The sequence below is a fragment of the Haemorhous mexicanus genome, chromosome 5 (genome assembly GCF_027477595.1).
Source record: "Haemorhous mexicanus isolate bHaeMex1 chromosome 5, bHaeMex1.pri, whole genome shotgun sequence".
Taxonomy (NCBI): domain Eukaryota; kingdom Metazoa; phylum Chordata; class Aves; order Passeriformes; family Fringillidae; genus Haemorhous; species Haemorhous mexicanus.
The window spans coordinates 54,684,267-54,699,713 of NC_082345.1; the positions used below are offsets into that span (position 1 = coordinate 54,684,267).

General features: G+C 39.3%; 1 protein-coding gene across 5 annotated transcripts in view; it reads right to left on the minus strand.

Moving 5' to 3' along the window:
• Positions 1–15,447, minus strand: part of WASL (WASP like actin nucleation promoting factor) — a 61,498-nt gene that overhangs the window by 4,949 nt on the left and 41,102 nt on the right. Inside the window, exons 9-13 of one of the 5 annotated variants that reach the window (XR_009486588.1) lie at positions 12,769–13,289; positions 11,661–11,769; positions 10,158–10,249; positions 4,531–4,859; positions 1,786–1,947 (exon numbers count right to left, since the gene is read on the minus strand). Coding sequence is in view for 3 of the 5 variants with exons in the window: in XM_059847213.1 (XP_059703196.1) it covers positions 10,188–10,249; positions 11,661–11,769; positions 12,769–13,289 (692 nt within the window). In the remaining 2 variants the exon portion in view is untranslated. Of the gene's footprint in view, positions 1–1,785; positions 1,948–4,493; positions 4,860–10,157; positions 10,250–11,660; positions 11,770–12,768; positions 13,290–15,447 lie in introns of those variants that run through there. The other 4 variants (XR_009486589.1, XM_059847212.1, XM_059847211.1 and 1 more) reach the window with 4 other exon arrangements.

Consider the following 15,447-nt stretch of genomic DNA (forward strand, 5'->3'; position numbering starts at 1 on the left):
ATGTTTCAGGTAAAGGGTCATATCCTTGTGGTTATGATATCAAGCCGCTTGAGATCTGAGCCCCCCAAAATTTGAATCAAACTGAAATTTTTTTTGGTTGTTAATCAATAGTTAAAGCTGGACAGCTGTGATTAAGCAATTGCATTGTGAACATTGTGTGCTTGACTAATCAATCTTTCAAGGGAAAGGGAAGACAGTCCCAAGCTGAATGGGCTGTTTGGACAAGAGCCACCAGGAGTGAAGTCAGCAGAACTGAGCAGTAACTGGGGGAAAGGTAATTCCAGCAGTGGGAGATCCTGACCACCAGCCCACTGACCACCTCCTCAAAATGAACCCAACTCAAATGGAGGGAAGAACTGTGCATGCAGACTAACTAGCATGAGAATGAGAGGTAAAACTTGGCAATAGGAGTTTCAGTATAATTCATGAAAAAATTATGTAATCTGTAACAAATGAATGCTGATGCCTTTGTTAAAATGTATAAATATGTTTTGATGATTGAAGAGCCAGCCTTTTTTGAGTTATGTCCCAGCTCCCTACTTTACACAAACTAAAATAAAAAATAGAAATCACACCTCATCTTGGTGTGAATTGGTGCTGTGCACCCGATAACAAGCCTGTGTTTGGGACAACAGCTGGAAATGTGATAAACATAAGTGAGAGACTTCCTTGGTATATTAAGTTAAAACTGAAACTTCCACTGTGAATCTAAATAAATATTCTTCAGCATTAATTTCTCAAAAGCAAAAAATTCACAAAGCATTTTTAATATAGATTTGCTTCTGTTCTGTATTCTAAAAATCTTTTTTACAGATTTTATTGGAAAGCACCTGCACCACATATAAAATATGTAATTGTATCTTGGAGGACAAAATAGGCTTGTTCTGGTAATAAAAATTGTCTATCAGTAGAATTTTATAAATACAGTGCAGCATGCAGAATCAGCCTTTTTTTAAAAAGCCTTCTCCAGTACCACAGAGCTATGTCCTTTATATAGCTCCAGTCTCTGGTCAGCCTAACAATGACCCTGTTACTAAGGCCAAACGCTTTGCCAGTTTGCAAGAACCACCAAAACTGTAGCAGGAACTTGTGGAACTGTTAATATAATCTTGTACACACCAATATCCTTCTGTGCAATGGGGCACTGCTTTAGATAGCCTAGCAAACCCCTTCTGAACTCTGTAAACCCAGTCTTTGTTTCACCCTGAGCATTCTGCCGTACCCTCACGTGCCACAGCAGAGAGAAGGGAGCTTTGTACACACTGCAGATTGCTTCAGATGCTCCCATCTGCAGTGTAAGCTTGTGTCTTGTGTATCAGCTACGTGCTTCTCTGAGCTAGCATGCACTTCAGAGGAGAAACGGTGATGAAACACAGACACAACCTCATGGCACAAGTCACCAGCAGGTAGCTGGGGCACAGAAGAGCTGCTCAGTGGCCATTATGTAAACTAATCCTACAGAGACTCTCTCTCTGCAAACTAAGAATTCCATTCCTGTGTTTGAAGTACCACACCAATTAAACACATCTTCTCTGGGACTGAGACTGTTGCTAGGGCAGTACAACTGTACCTCTGCACCTGCTGCTGCAGAGCTCCCATCCTGGCTGTTTCCAGGACATCCCAACAGCATGCACATACATGCACAGGACAACCAATATTTAAACTAAGTGAAAAATTTGGTGTAAGTACCTCTATGAGCTTCTACTCAACAAGACCTTAAGAAATTGTGTAGGGCAGAAACATTTTGCCAGTTTCCACTCAAGTTAGCAAGACAAAGGACAAAGGTTTTGTTCATTTTTTTCCTTCTTTAATGCAACAATATAGATGCTGCTAAATAAGCACCCATCTTCATAGTCGTAAAACAGGAGGTTGGATTTTAAGAGCTGAGCTTGCCCTTGTGTTTCTTAGAAGCCTTCTCTGTCTCCATGTTGACAGTGCAGCTGTTAACTGAAAATTATGCAGAAAGATTAATAAAATCTTAGCTGGAATCTAAAAACGTATGGCAAGTCCAAAAGTTTTTTAAGCAAGCATGGATCATGTTCAGATGCAATAGCTGACACATTTTTACCTTATGGCTGTAGTAGTTATCAAGTGCAAATTGTAAAAAACAGAATTTAATAGTAAATCAATCTGACTTCAGTCATACCCTGTCACAATTTCTCCTAATGTTCCATGATGATCCAAGAGGCTGGGAAATATAGTGCGACCACCATCCAGCAGCAAAAATATTATCACACACTTCAAAGCAACTGGCTGCCTTTCCTCTAACAAAGTCAGAGCTCTAACGCGCACCCTGATAAAAACAGGATGGCCCCTTTCAAACTGAGATGACAGGGACAGACGAGGCAGTAAGATGAAACCAGCAGAAGCCAGCACACGCAGAGCTGCAGTAAATCTAAGCCATAAACAGAATGCCTCCTGCTCTTCAAATCCTCCAAGGGCCCTGCACTTTCTGAAAGCATGGCAGCAGCACTGCTGCACCTTTGACCTTGCAGACCTACAGGCACTCAGAGAAGCAATGGTTCTGGTGATTTTAAAATGCCTCACACCCATGAAACTGTCCCTTTTCACAGGTTTGGGGGGATTGTGTGGCTGTCGGTGGGCAGGTGGGGAGACAGCCTGGTGCAGCCCAGGCACAGCCATACGATAGGGCTGCCCACACACTGCTGCAGCACTCCCTGTTCGGGATCAGTTAAGCTTCTGACACCGTCACTCACAGTGAAGTGCTTCTGATGGGAGCTGTGCTGCAAACCTGGCTTGTAAACCAGGGGATTAGCAACTAGGCTGTAGGTCCCAAACCTCATGTCTTTCACATAGTGTATTAAAACATTTTTAGTTTATTAAAACTAAATCCATGGGGAACTGCATGATGTGGCTAGGTTTCCAAAATCTTAAATCAAAAATCAGTTTGATGCAACACTAGAGCAATACCCAATACTGGCACACACAAGTAATCAAACTGCTCAGATTAACTGCTGTACAGACAAGACTCATGTTGTTTTGGTTTTCATTTTGAGAGCTTAAAAATGGCTACTGATTCTGAAAACTAGACCTTGTAGAAATGAAGAAGTCTTACCTAATGTTCTTGTTCTGAGAACTGAGATAACTAAATCTGAACAAGGAAAACCGCATTTAAAAATAAAATATTTTTAAATAAGTGTCACATGTCTGGACTGCAGTACATGTCTGGACTAGATGTATTTATATGCATTATGCTATTAGCACCATTAGACAAATGAGCAACTGAGGCACAGGGCAAAACAGATTTAGTTTCAGTTAAAACACCTGCATCTAAGTGTCTGAAGTGCAAGATGGCACCTGGTCAGTGTCTACACGCTGGTTACAGGGGGTAGAGATGAGCAAGGGTCAGAAGAGTGACTGAGTTGGACAAATGCAGGATTCCACTTTGCTCCCTGATTGCTCAGTTACACATCACATATTTCTGAGAGAACACAGCTACCCCTCCTGAAGGCTGGGCCACAGGCCTGGTGTATGGGACACAATCCCCACGCTGTTCTACTTTCTGTACACACTGCTGACATACCCGGTGCAGACAGTCTGCCCTGATGGCCTGGAGACTCTTTGAAGTCACCTTCAAAAGAGCACCAACAGAGAGCCTGCTTGAGGTTAGACAAGATCCTTTTGTCACACACAGCAGCAGTTTCATTCAGGGCTCTGTCCTCCTGCTAACAACCTGAATTTGTTTTATGGCAAAGAATGGACAAGACAGCAAATGTACAGATAGCTTGACTTTCCTCTGTCTTTCAGAAGGTACTAGTTCTATCTAGGCAGAGGAGTATTTGAAGAATGGGCCAAAGGCTAAGAGGCTTAGTGCTGAAAATGGCTTGGGGAAGGACAGAGGGAAGCATATAACCTAGTTTTGGTGGAAAGTCAGGAACTACAAAGATCTGTAATAATTTCATACTGCAGTGATTTCATATTGCCACTCTTCTGGAAGATTTTAGGACCAAGAGAAAGGCTGTTGTGACTGAAGACACAAGGGTTGGAGCTAACAACTTGATCTGCAACAGCATTTGATTTCAGTCAGGAGGTTGAAATTACAGCCTTTCAGAAAACAAAGATACCTTGTGTCTACAAGTAATACTGTGACAATTCACTTCTGCTTGGCAGAATACACAGGTCTCACCAAATCCTCCCCGCTGCAGGGTAGCTGAAGGTAACTCACGTAAAACCTGTCATCCAGGGCACAAAGGACAAGGAATCTGCTCTGAACTCTCTGCCAATCCAGGTATCATCTCTAGACTGCACAGGCAGCTTGACTGAGGATCCTATATACATGAAATGTCAGAATGATGATGATCAGCCTGTGTGGTTGCTGCCCAAGGTGTGCATGGTTTCCTGAGGTTCATAGCCAGAAGACTGAACACAAACAATGAACCAGGCAATGTGCCCACTACCAAAGAAAGACTGTAGTATTTTTTTGTTTTCTATGTCAGCAGTGATCTATGTTGGGTTGATTCCTGGAAGAATGCTTCTTGAATTACATCTATCCTTTAATCAGCCACCCACCTCTCACAGTGCTCTTGAGAGCAACCAGCATGATGTTTTCCCAACTGGTCATTTAGGATCTCTGTTGCTCTTCACTTTGATACACGAGTAGGACATTATTTTCCCAAAGAGAAATCCACAACAGGACAACTTCAGTTTCTTTGAAACGTGCTGAACGATAGCTGTGTGCTGTAAGCTGCTGAAGGTATTTGTGCTAACTGTATTTCTACCAGGGGGTTTAGGGGCATTGTTAGTGAAGACAAGAATGGCCAAGTAGTAAGGGCTGAGATGTGGTAACATCTGAATTATCCAGGACATTAGTGCAGTGAGTCAGAAGAATATCCCAGCTCCTGTAAGGCAAAGATAGAAGATACTACAGTACAAAAGTGATCCTTTAACATTACAAAATGATTTCATACTGTTTTTCTTCTAACAACTGCAGGCCTGAGCACTGTGAACACAACTGACAGCAGAGAGGTTTGCTCTCCAAAAACTCCTACACTTCTTACCTGACACAGCAGGTGCGTTTCACTAACATATTCTCTAGGGATTAAATACTAGTACCTACTAGAGGTGAAAAAGACTACCACTAACTAGCAGATTTCTGCTTTAACCATGGGCCTTTCTCATTCATACACAGGAGATGAACCATAAAAACCACGTTTTATGTTAATTGGGTGTAGTCTGCTTTTTCCATTTCACTTTGAATTTAAGAATAAAGCCAGATTCTCTGCTGACAGTTGGAGAGCCATAATTCTGAGTGACTTTATTCTGAGGATTACTTCTTCTCTTGATTATTAAATAAGCACTGCTTTGGTCCAAAGGACTACTACTCTGTAGTATTAGCCAGAAAAGAAATAGGACTGAAAATGTGCAAGCTTCTCAACAGTTTGTCCATGCTCCTTAAATCCCAAGCATCTGGAAATGACCCATCTACCAACAAAGCGCTCCAAATCCAGCTCAGATGCTCCAGCATTTCCTTGGTTTTTGGCATCAACATCCAGAAGAGCCAATTCCCAATTCTCTGTTCCTGCCAACGTCATTTAAGGAAATACTTTGTGTCTGATAAATGATACAACCACTATCCTATTTCTCAAGCTTTAAACATCAGATTTCATTGTGTTCCCAAAGTGGTACATACAAAAATACGGTAGCTGGTAATGGCTGTTTTTTAAGCAAAAAAAACAGCTGGTAATGGCTGTTTTTCAAGCAAAACTTGCACTCCCTCATCTAGTCCTTAAGTAATAAATTTAGAATTCAGACTGCACAAGTAACCAAACTCAACATGATTAAGCTTCAGGGAGGAAAAAGCACACACATGAAGTAATGGCTCAAGAATTTCACTCTAGAGAAACTCCAAAAACCTTTTAGAGCACAAGGAAAAAGGCCTTAAAGTATATTTGTTGATACTAATAGATCAAATAAAAACAAAAAAAACCAACCCCACAAAAAATATAACATATAAAACTTCCTAATTTCAGGCACTGTTTATAAATGGGAAAGTCTTGCAGTTATTACTTAAAAGTATGTTAGAGAAAAATTTGAGTAACTGATAAATTACTAGTCTAATTTCTTTCAGCAGGTTACACCTGCAAATACTGTAAAATTCAGCATAAAATAAAATTTGTCAGAAAAACATCCCACTAATTATATTTGGGCAATTATACTATTCCTCAGCATGTATCTGAATTGTTTCCAAACCTGTGATTTCAAACAACCGATGTTTTTTTTTTTTTTTTCAAGCACAATATAGCAGACAAGGCATAGCAATTTGGCAAAAAAAAAAAAAAAAAAAAAAAAAAAAAAAAAAAAAACCACCAAACCAAAAAGGCTCCTTCACAACGGGATAAACATCCTCAAACTTTCAAAGACTGTCTTAGACTTGTCGGGCTAGAGTCACTGACAAGGTAGTTAAAACAAAGTATTAAAGCTCCCCAGCTTACATTCTAGTTCTTACTACCCCAGCCTTTCCATCTTCTCACTCACAAGAAAATTCCAGGCAGGAAACAAATACATAGCAACAGGAGTCCTTACTGCAGTGCTAGAGGATAACACTGGTCCTTTGAGAGACAAAGGCTGAGTATTGTCTAAGCTTCCCTAAACCATTTTCACTCTTCTATAAATAAAGCTGCTTATCACTGTACTTAAGCTTCAGGAACTTTAATTAGACCAAGAATTCCTCTAATGATTAGATAAAGGCTGTTGCAGTGGACTGCTAACAGTTTTAAAAGCAATAGGATCTTTCCTCCCTTTTCCTCCTTACAAGAATCTTACTTGGGAAAGTAGCCACTATCAAATAAAAAAAAGCCTCCTTTCAAAAGCATATTTTATCCTTCAGCTTATGAAGTGAAAAATAAATTATTACATACTTCAGCTCATCCTGCAACGAACAAGTCCAACTTTGCCCTGCACGTAATGCTGGGAAATCAGATATGCACTAAACTCCAAAACAAAGTGTACACCAGGTAACAGTTTGAAATGCTGGACTCCTCAGATGCTTTAGGAGAGAGAAGCAAACTTTTGAAGTATCCTGAACTCAAACTCTATAACGTGCAGGACAAAGATTTACATCTGCATAATCCACTGACAAGAGTTAATTATTTAGAACTTCTTCTAGAATGTTTATTAATGATCCCATGTTTGTTTGACCTTGAAATGTTGCTGGTTTATTGCACTTGCCTGCAGCAGTAACTGTTTCCAAGGAGGCTGCTCAGCAGTGGTGAGATCTGCCAGGAGGACGGGGTGTCACATTCTTACTCATTGTGTTTACTCAACAGCACAATCCAACTTTCCAGAGACATGAAACTACTGCGATTTGACAGTGGCTATTTACTGCTTTGTGAACTTGGCCAGGTGGCCAAAGTCACTTTTAAAGTGTGTAATCAATCTACAGATCTATTTTAAAACCTGTGCCGCAATCAGCACTTAAAAACCACACAGTTTTACATTAGTTGGGTCAAATTAATTTTATTATGCTTCATGATGAATTGCCACCAGTGCAACATCCTATTCACTGTACATTTCAAAAATTCACATACTAAAAATTTCAGTTTGATAAATGGAAAACTGAATGATTGAGAAGTTCTTACGAATTTCATACGTACAAGTGGCTAGCTGATATTGTCTATGCACATAGAGTGTTGAGATACAAAAGCCTCATGCTAGTTTGTTAATTGCTAAGGCTATCTGGACAGTCAATTAACCAGAATATATAAGAGGCCTTCATTACAATGTTTAGCAACAATGCACCAGTATCATGAATTGCTGTTTTCTGCTCGGAGCAAAAGTGGCAGAGTGCTGAAGCATGCAGCCATGACTACTTAACTGCCATTGCAGTCTGTATGCCTGAAATTTATCATGAACAAACACTACTTGAAAGTAAATATTAACCTGGACACCACAGGTGTGAGTGTACTTTTATATGAAGAAATTGAAAACCCAAAAACTTTCTTTGGCCAGTATCTACGAATCAAAGTTTTATTCAATAACGCAACTTCAGAGCTCCCAAAATCCAGAACAGAAATTTGATTAATGAACTGTGATGCTTAATTATTAACTATATTACAGAAATTCCAATCCTGGGAACATAACAGCTAAACATATCTAGTAAGTAGCATGTTAGGAAAACCTCTAGGCCTCATCTGCTTCATTTTAAAATGCCCTATATGCAATAAAAATAAGAGTGCAGTGCCGGAAGTTATATGAAAGCCATACAAATATTTTCCTTATACACAATTTGCTAACTCCACTGCCATTAGCTACACCAGGCTGCACTTGCACTTGATCCAAAGCTCAAGCCATTACAGCAGCAAAGCTAGCAGGAAGTGTTTCCAGCAGCAGAGGCCAATGAGAAAGTTACTGCAAGAATGTGAGACCACTTGGCAATATTTTTTCTCAAGTTATGTGCTTGAATTATTCTTGGAAGGAAGTTAGCATCCTCTGAATAATTTAACTACAACCTTACCTCTCCCACTACTTTTCAGCAACTTTCTTTTCTCCTCCTACGACTAAATTAATTTGCTAAAGACTAGGTTATAACTGGGTTAGAAATCCAAGCCGTATCATGCAGGTCCAGCCTGTCAAGATCAGGTCAACACCGGGTTTCAGTCAATACTTTTCTGATAACTTAAATTTCGTTTGATACCCTGACTACAGTCAAAGACCCAGGACACTATGCATTAACTACACTCCAAATGTAACTGACTTTAATGAACATTCTGTGTCCGATAATGTGGTTTTCAAAAAAGATTTTCTACCTGAAAATTACAGTAAGTACAGTAATTAATGCTGCAGATATTAAATACCCACTTAGCATAGATTAGTATTTTGTAATAGGCAGATGTGCCAATGTTTACTGCACTACAAAGTACAATGTATATAAATGTGCAAGCTGTGAAATGAAAATCCCATTTTCTGTCCACTTATTCAAATACTATTCTTGTGAATCAGGTTCTTGATCTTTATCACAACCCTTGGTCTTAAAGCCAACATATGAAGACAAAATACTGCCATAAAGTTCAGTACTTTACACTCCATAGTGTATAATTCTGAGTTAATGAGACTTTCCAACCTACAGGATGTAGGATTGGTGTTTCAGCATCTGCTGTGTACCATAAAGCAAAGACTACAAAGTAATACCACTTGTGTTTATTAGTACACCCATGTCCTACAAATTTTAAAAAGTAATTAAATGCTATTGAAGCAAGCCTTTAATGCAGCCCTTCAGCCTAAAAACCACAAAAAATTGATTTTAAAAATAGATCAAACTGTAGTGATTGCCAGCCTCCAGTACAGCCCCCAGTAATTTAGACATCTTCATTCTGAAAGTAAGAGCAGGGAAGGAAAAAAAAAAAAAAACCACAACCAACCAACAAAACCCAACCCCCGAAAAATTCCCCAGAAACCCTCCCTAAAACCCCAAACCAAAACAATCCAACCAAAAGTTGAACTTGTTTGCATCAAAGTTGCCTTTACCACTATGACAATGCAGAGCCACCCTGTTTAACTTCAGACAGAGATCCCCCATTGAAGAATTTAATTACTACTGCTGTTCAATAGCAGTCAGTACTATAGTTAGGGCAAGGTAATTTTCACAACTAGCTAGGCATTTCTGCAGTGCTTTTGTGTTATGTAAAGCATACTGCTAAGATTTGACCTGCAATGCTTTGATGTATTTGAAACCATGCAATAGTATAAACCAGCTTCAACATTCATATAGCTTTTCATTTGAAATCAAGGGGGCTAAATAAACTAAGAGCTGCATCACTTAAAGAACATAGTGCTATACTAGGCTTTAATAAGAAAATTTAGATACAGAAAAAGTAGGGTATGAAAATAGTGTTTTCCTTCTTGCATTATAACTAAATTACATTAAGGTTTTTGTCAGTCTCACATATTACATTTAAACTCCCTTATTGATGGAATGGAAAGTATTCACATGTACATTATCATCCAGATGTAAACTTGCACACATTAACAGGGAGTAGCTTTGTAGAGGATTATGACAAACCTTTACAGATTAAATGAGGTATTGCACAGATTAATAAAAAAGCAAAAGGCAACAAAAATATACAGCAAATTGGTAGAACATTTACATGATAATTTTACAGAATCCATAGACAGAAAGCAGTGTTTAGTATATCATTCACCTTAAAAAATATATATATAATAATATATGATCAATCATCCCATTCGTCATCATCCTCAAAGTCTTCTTCATCATCTTCATCCTCATCTTCATCTGTAAAATAGGAAAAGCAAGTCACTTGCATGCACAGAATTAACATGATAAAAAGATTACTGATTTCTATCACAATTTTCTGAAAAGAGAACGATCAGTTCAAGGTCGTCATGACAATACATTTAGTAATACTCTATTTTAAGATTGCTAGATATGACATCCAGTTCAGACAGTTACTAGCTGGAAGTTAAATCTAATTTGTTTCTTTATTCACTCTTCGTCACAATGGAAAACTATGCTTTTTTCTAGAGAAAAAGAATCAGAAGTTCTTGTTTAACAGTTACTATTTATTACTGTTTTTTAAAGAATGTGCAAGTTGCCAGCTTCTTCCAGACTGGGTGTTAAATTTCAGGAACAGATTAATTTCTGGAATGTAAAAACTGCTTCCCCAGGTTTGTTATGTAATGGAATTTGTTTACTTTACAAGCAGGTAAAAAACCAGCCCTCCGAAAAAGGTCTGGTGAGCTAAAGACCATTGTGGATACTGGAATATTCAAAGCTGTGTAATGAACATCAACTTCAAAGTCAATGCGTGTTGACTTTATTCAGCTTTCCCCTTTTTTTATATACATCATTTAAAAATGTACCCTGATAAAATTAAACTACTTATTTGTTGGACAAGAGGATTTCCTTCCCATAGGAAAAAACTATAAGGGAGCATTTAGCTCCCTTCAGATATTTAATTTATGTTAAGTACCAAAACTGGCAATTACACAGGGCAGCATATCAACAAAACATACTGCATTTGGTCAGATGCTCTGTAGACTGCATATCCAGTTCTGATATCAAGGCAAGCTCCAGAAATGTATCAAAGCCTGAGCAGAACAGATGTACCCAAACAGCTGCATTGCAGCTACTGAACTACATTTATTACAAGCTGGTATTTGAGAAATGCAAATCGTCTTGAAGCCCTTATTTCTCCCAGCACTTAAGCATGGGAAGTTGATTCAGTCCTGGTAGAAGCCTGGTCAAGTAACACTGCTCCTTATCCAGGAAGAGGCAGCCAAAACCCACCAGAACTGACAGCACAGGAGCTGAGTAATGGCAAGAGATTTAGCATCATTAAACAGAAAGCATTAAAAACTTTCTTCCAAAATATTTTGACCGCTTATTTCATCAGACAGCTAGTAAACAAAAACAAGTCAGTTGCAACAACAACAAAAGTCTTCTTCTAACGATATTAACTTTGCTTAGTAACTCAGCTGAGGATTACTCTGAGTTGCTAGACCCCAGGAATTCAAAGCAATGTGAAGGAACCATTCAGCCCATTGCCAGGGCACTGCCAAGAGCAGTCTGCCCTGCACTATTTGCTGGAATCCATGCTTTTCTCCAGCAGCATTTTACAATATATAGAAGTGCTAACTCTTGAAAACCTGACATTGTGAGGTCAGAAAAATTCCATCAGACGCACCTGAAGAGTGAATGGCTTTGCTCCTTTTCTGCATAACTTCCATTAATGCACCCACAATCCCTGAGGTGGGTGCAGGTGTAGGTGGTGCACTTTCCTGACCATCAGATACCTTGGAAAAAGGGTTACAATAGAAAGATGCAATTAGCAAAACAGAATCTCTGCAAAATCTTTAGTAAAAAAAGACAACTTTTTTACTATATAACAGAACTGTAGTTACCCATACCCAAGTTTAAATATTTCAGCTCTGATGAAGTGAGCGCTCACCTAAATGAGAGCATCCTAATATGGTTGTACAAGCATGACTTGCGTGGCCGCATAACCAGTATTTATTTTATCTTTGGAATATACCACAAAATATTTTTCATTGCTTGGGTTTGTAAACTGAGTCTGCTTTGGGCTATTAATCCCTTCTGAAATAATTAACTTTGATAATGCCTACCTCTAATGGCAAATAAATATTTACACACCCTTACACTTTTTACAGAAGCCTCAATTGCAGAGGAGTGGCAAAAAATAAATATCAACAGGCAAAATAGTTTTCAAGAGATTATTTTTAAGATAATCAGTGTCATTAGTAAGAAACAGTAATAGCCTGTTCTGCAGCTGGGACAGCTACAGCATCTCTTATGGGCAGCATTTGTCAAAACACAAGCAGACACCTTGTTACAAGCCTCAATATTTGCAGAACACAGGTCCATTCTAAGATGAACATAAAAACAAACTAATAAATCTAGTGTTTGCCTTCCAGTACTGTAACTCCTAAATTCATCTCCTGCAGTTTAGATTATTTAAACGAATAGTCAGGAAAGCAGCAATCGTTCATAATCCTTGCAAAAGTTCTGTACAGCCATGATACTATGGCATCATCATTGTAGGATTTACAGATTTTACTCAAAAGTGAGAACTGAGTTTGAAAGGGTAACTTCATGCATCAAAACTCATTGGTAGCAAATGTGTGTTCTTTGCATTTTCTTAGTACTACTGTTTAGTCATCGCTTCAGAAACTCTAAAACTTAAAATCCAGCCCCCAAAGCAGAGCCACATTTTACTCTTCGCACTGCATTTGCAAGTCCCAAGGGAACCTGGATGAGAAACAGCTTTTACTCACAGATTTCAACTGTATACCCTGTCGTATCTGGTCTAGCAGTGCATCTCTTCCTGAGCAGGACACTGGTCGACTGTTCTGTTCTACCTTCTTTAACTGAGCTCCTTCTCTGATTTGATCCAAGAGTGCTGCTTTGTTTCCCGAAGGAACTGGAAGCTGGTGATCAACCTCTGAAGGAAGGCCTGGTGGTGGAGGTGGACCAGGAGGGGGTGGAGGAGGTGGAGGGGGCGGAGGAACAGATGACCCACTTGCTGGTGGCGGTGGGGGCGGAGGAGGGCCGGATGGTGCGGATGAGGAATGCACGGGTGGTGGTGGAGGATACATCCGGTTGGGAGGAGGTGGGGGCACTGTTGCACCAGGTCTAGATGGAGGTGGGGGCGGAGGTGCTGCTGTGGGAGCCCTTGAAGGAGGTGGAGGTGGTGCCCCTCGGCCCCTAGCAGGAGGAGGAGGAGGGCCCGAGCTATGGGGAGGGGGAGGTGGAGGTGGAGGGGGTCCTCCTCTGCACGGTGGTGGCGGAGGTGGAGCTGAAATGAAACAAAACAACTTTGAATTACCTGCTACTCAATAACTGTAAGTCTTTCAGAGACCAGCAGAAAAAGAACACAGACTGTACCTTGCCTTTTGCAAGGATCTCTGTGCCTGTGCAAATTTTACCAATTCTGCATTAAAATGGATACAGCTGAATATAAACTATGCCTATAGGGCAAACCAAGCGAAACATAGCCTATGTCAGTTGTATATTTTGTAAAAAAATCAACCACTGCAGGAAGCAGGTGGAAGACTTAGAATGACTGATTAAAGCTCAGAAGAATCCTGTAAAATTTTGTTGAGCTAGGACAGAACAAAAGAGAAAAAACTTTTCAGGAAATACACTTAAAGTGAAATACAGAATTCCCACTTTCTAATCTGTTATTTTATTAAGTAACTACATAATCAAACACTTTTTAAAGCAGTATTTTCTAATACCCCCCTCCCCACAACTAATGCATTATAATGCAGCATAAACTGACTCTTAGTCTCTTTTACTGAAAATTACTTGCAACAGTATCTTTATGGCAGGGGCTGTAAAAAGGAAACAACTTTAGGGCTACACACAGGATCATTTCTCTGTGAAGTGGCCTTGAAATGTACTTGCTCTGCTAATGGCATTTTAAGTAGCACTGTTTCATTTCCTCTTCCATTAAGCATCTAATGGCTCATGGTATTTTAGGTTGCATGGTTGCTACACATAACTACTTAGTAATCCAGGTGCCATCATATAACTAAGAAAATTCATGTTTGATTTCACATGCCTTTATAACAAAAAGGGTAGTACACTCAAGAAGATACTTCTTTACCTCTTCTATCATCCCCTTCATGTTACTGGCAAAGAAAGCAGGCTGGCTGCACTGGCATAGAGAAGGGAACATCCATAAAAATGGGATTTTGGGGAACCAGGAGACACTAGTACCTCAATGCCTCCTTCCCTGCTCATCTTTAGAAAAAGATACAACTCTTAAAAGCATGTATTATGTTCTTATGTTCCACAAGATGCTGTGTTTTTTTCTACCCCTTCACAAGAACAACGTAGAGAGAATCGCATCTGAAATGCCATGTTTTTTCGGCATACTGCTAACATTCTCGATTTTAAAACCTGCCATTTTTGGCTGACACGGCTGTAGTTCCGCTTGGGGCCACCGGAGGGCGGTATTACCAAGTGTAACAACCCGCCAAGCACTGCTGACGGGTTTTTGCAATACTGCGATAATCGGCGCGGTCGTGGCTCCAGTCTGTACTCTGCCTGGATTTCTAACACAAGGTCTAGGTTTTCCTGTGGGAAAATCGTTTATTCGCATTATAACTAGAGAGATATGCCACATCCAAGCTGTGGGAACAGCATTCTGCCTGTCTGCACTCAGCTGTAGTGAATTGTGGGAGGAGCAGCAAGGAGAGAGCGCTATTAACTTATCCTCTCTCCCTTCCCCCTCAAACATATGGTACAAGCAAAGCAAGAAAATAATTTTAGGTTTTTTTATAAATGCACACTAATCTGTACACTGATATTAACAATAAAGTTTGTATAATCATCTATAGATGGTACTGTCACCAAAAAAATAACTACCAGTACCAAAACTATGGAAAAGGCAGGCAAAACAGGAAAATAATTTCCATCTCAGCAGAATGGCTTTTCTGCAGCTCTCTAATCAGCATGCTAGCAGGGTGAATATGTAAGCACAGAAATTCTTGCAATAAACACAGAAAAATGTTTTTCAGTTGAGAAAGAACACTTCAAACAGCAGTCAAGCCCATATATCAAATAACACAGTTGTGGATAAACCCACTGAAATACTGGAATATTTTATCAACCTCTATAAAAAAGCACAGAGGTAGATTATCATCATGCATATTACAGAGGAGGCAGTTTTTCTTTTAATTGCACACATGCAAATGGCCATAATGTGAAGTTAACACATACAAAATAGAAAAATAGTAATTTAAAAAATATTTTAAGCTAGTCATATGACTACAAGGCAAGTGTCCTCAATTAAGCTTAAAAGTTAGCAATATGGGATCAACAACCTTGTGAACATTCAAACCAGAGTTAAGATTCTATAGAGAAGCTGACAGATTTCTTACTGAGAAAAAAATTCATAGTTGGGAGTTTTGTTTGCAATTTAACTAAGAAGTTCAAACATAAATTTT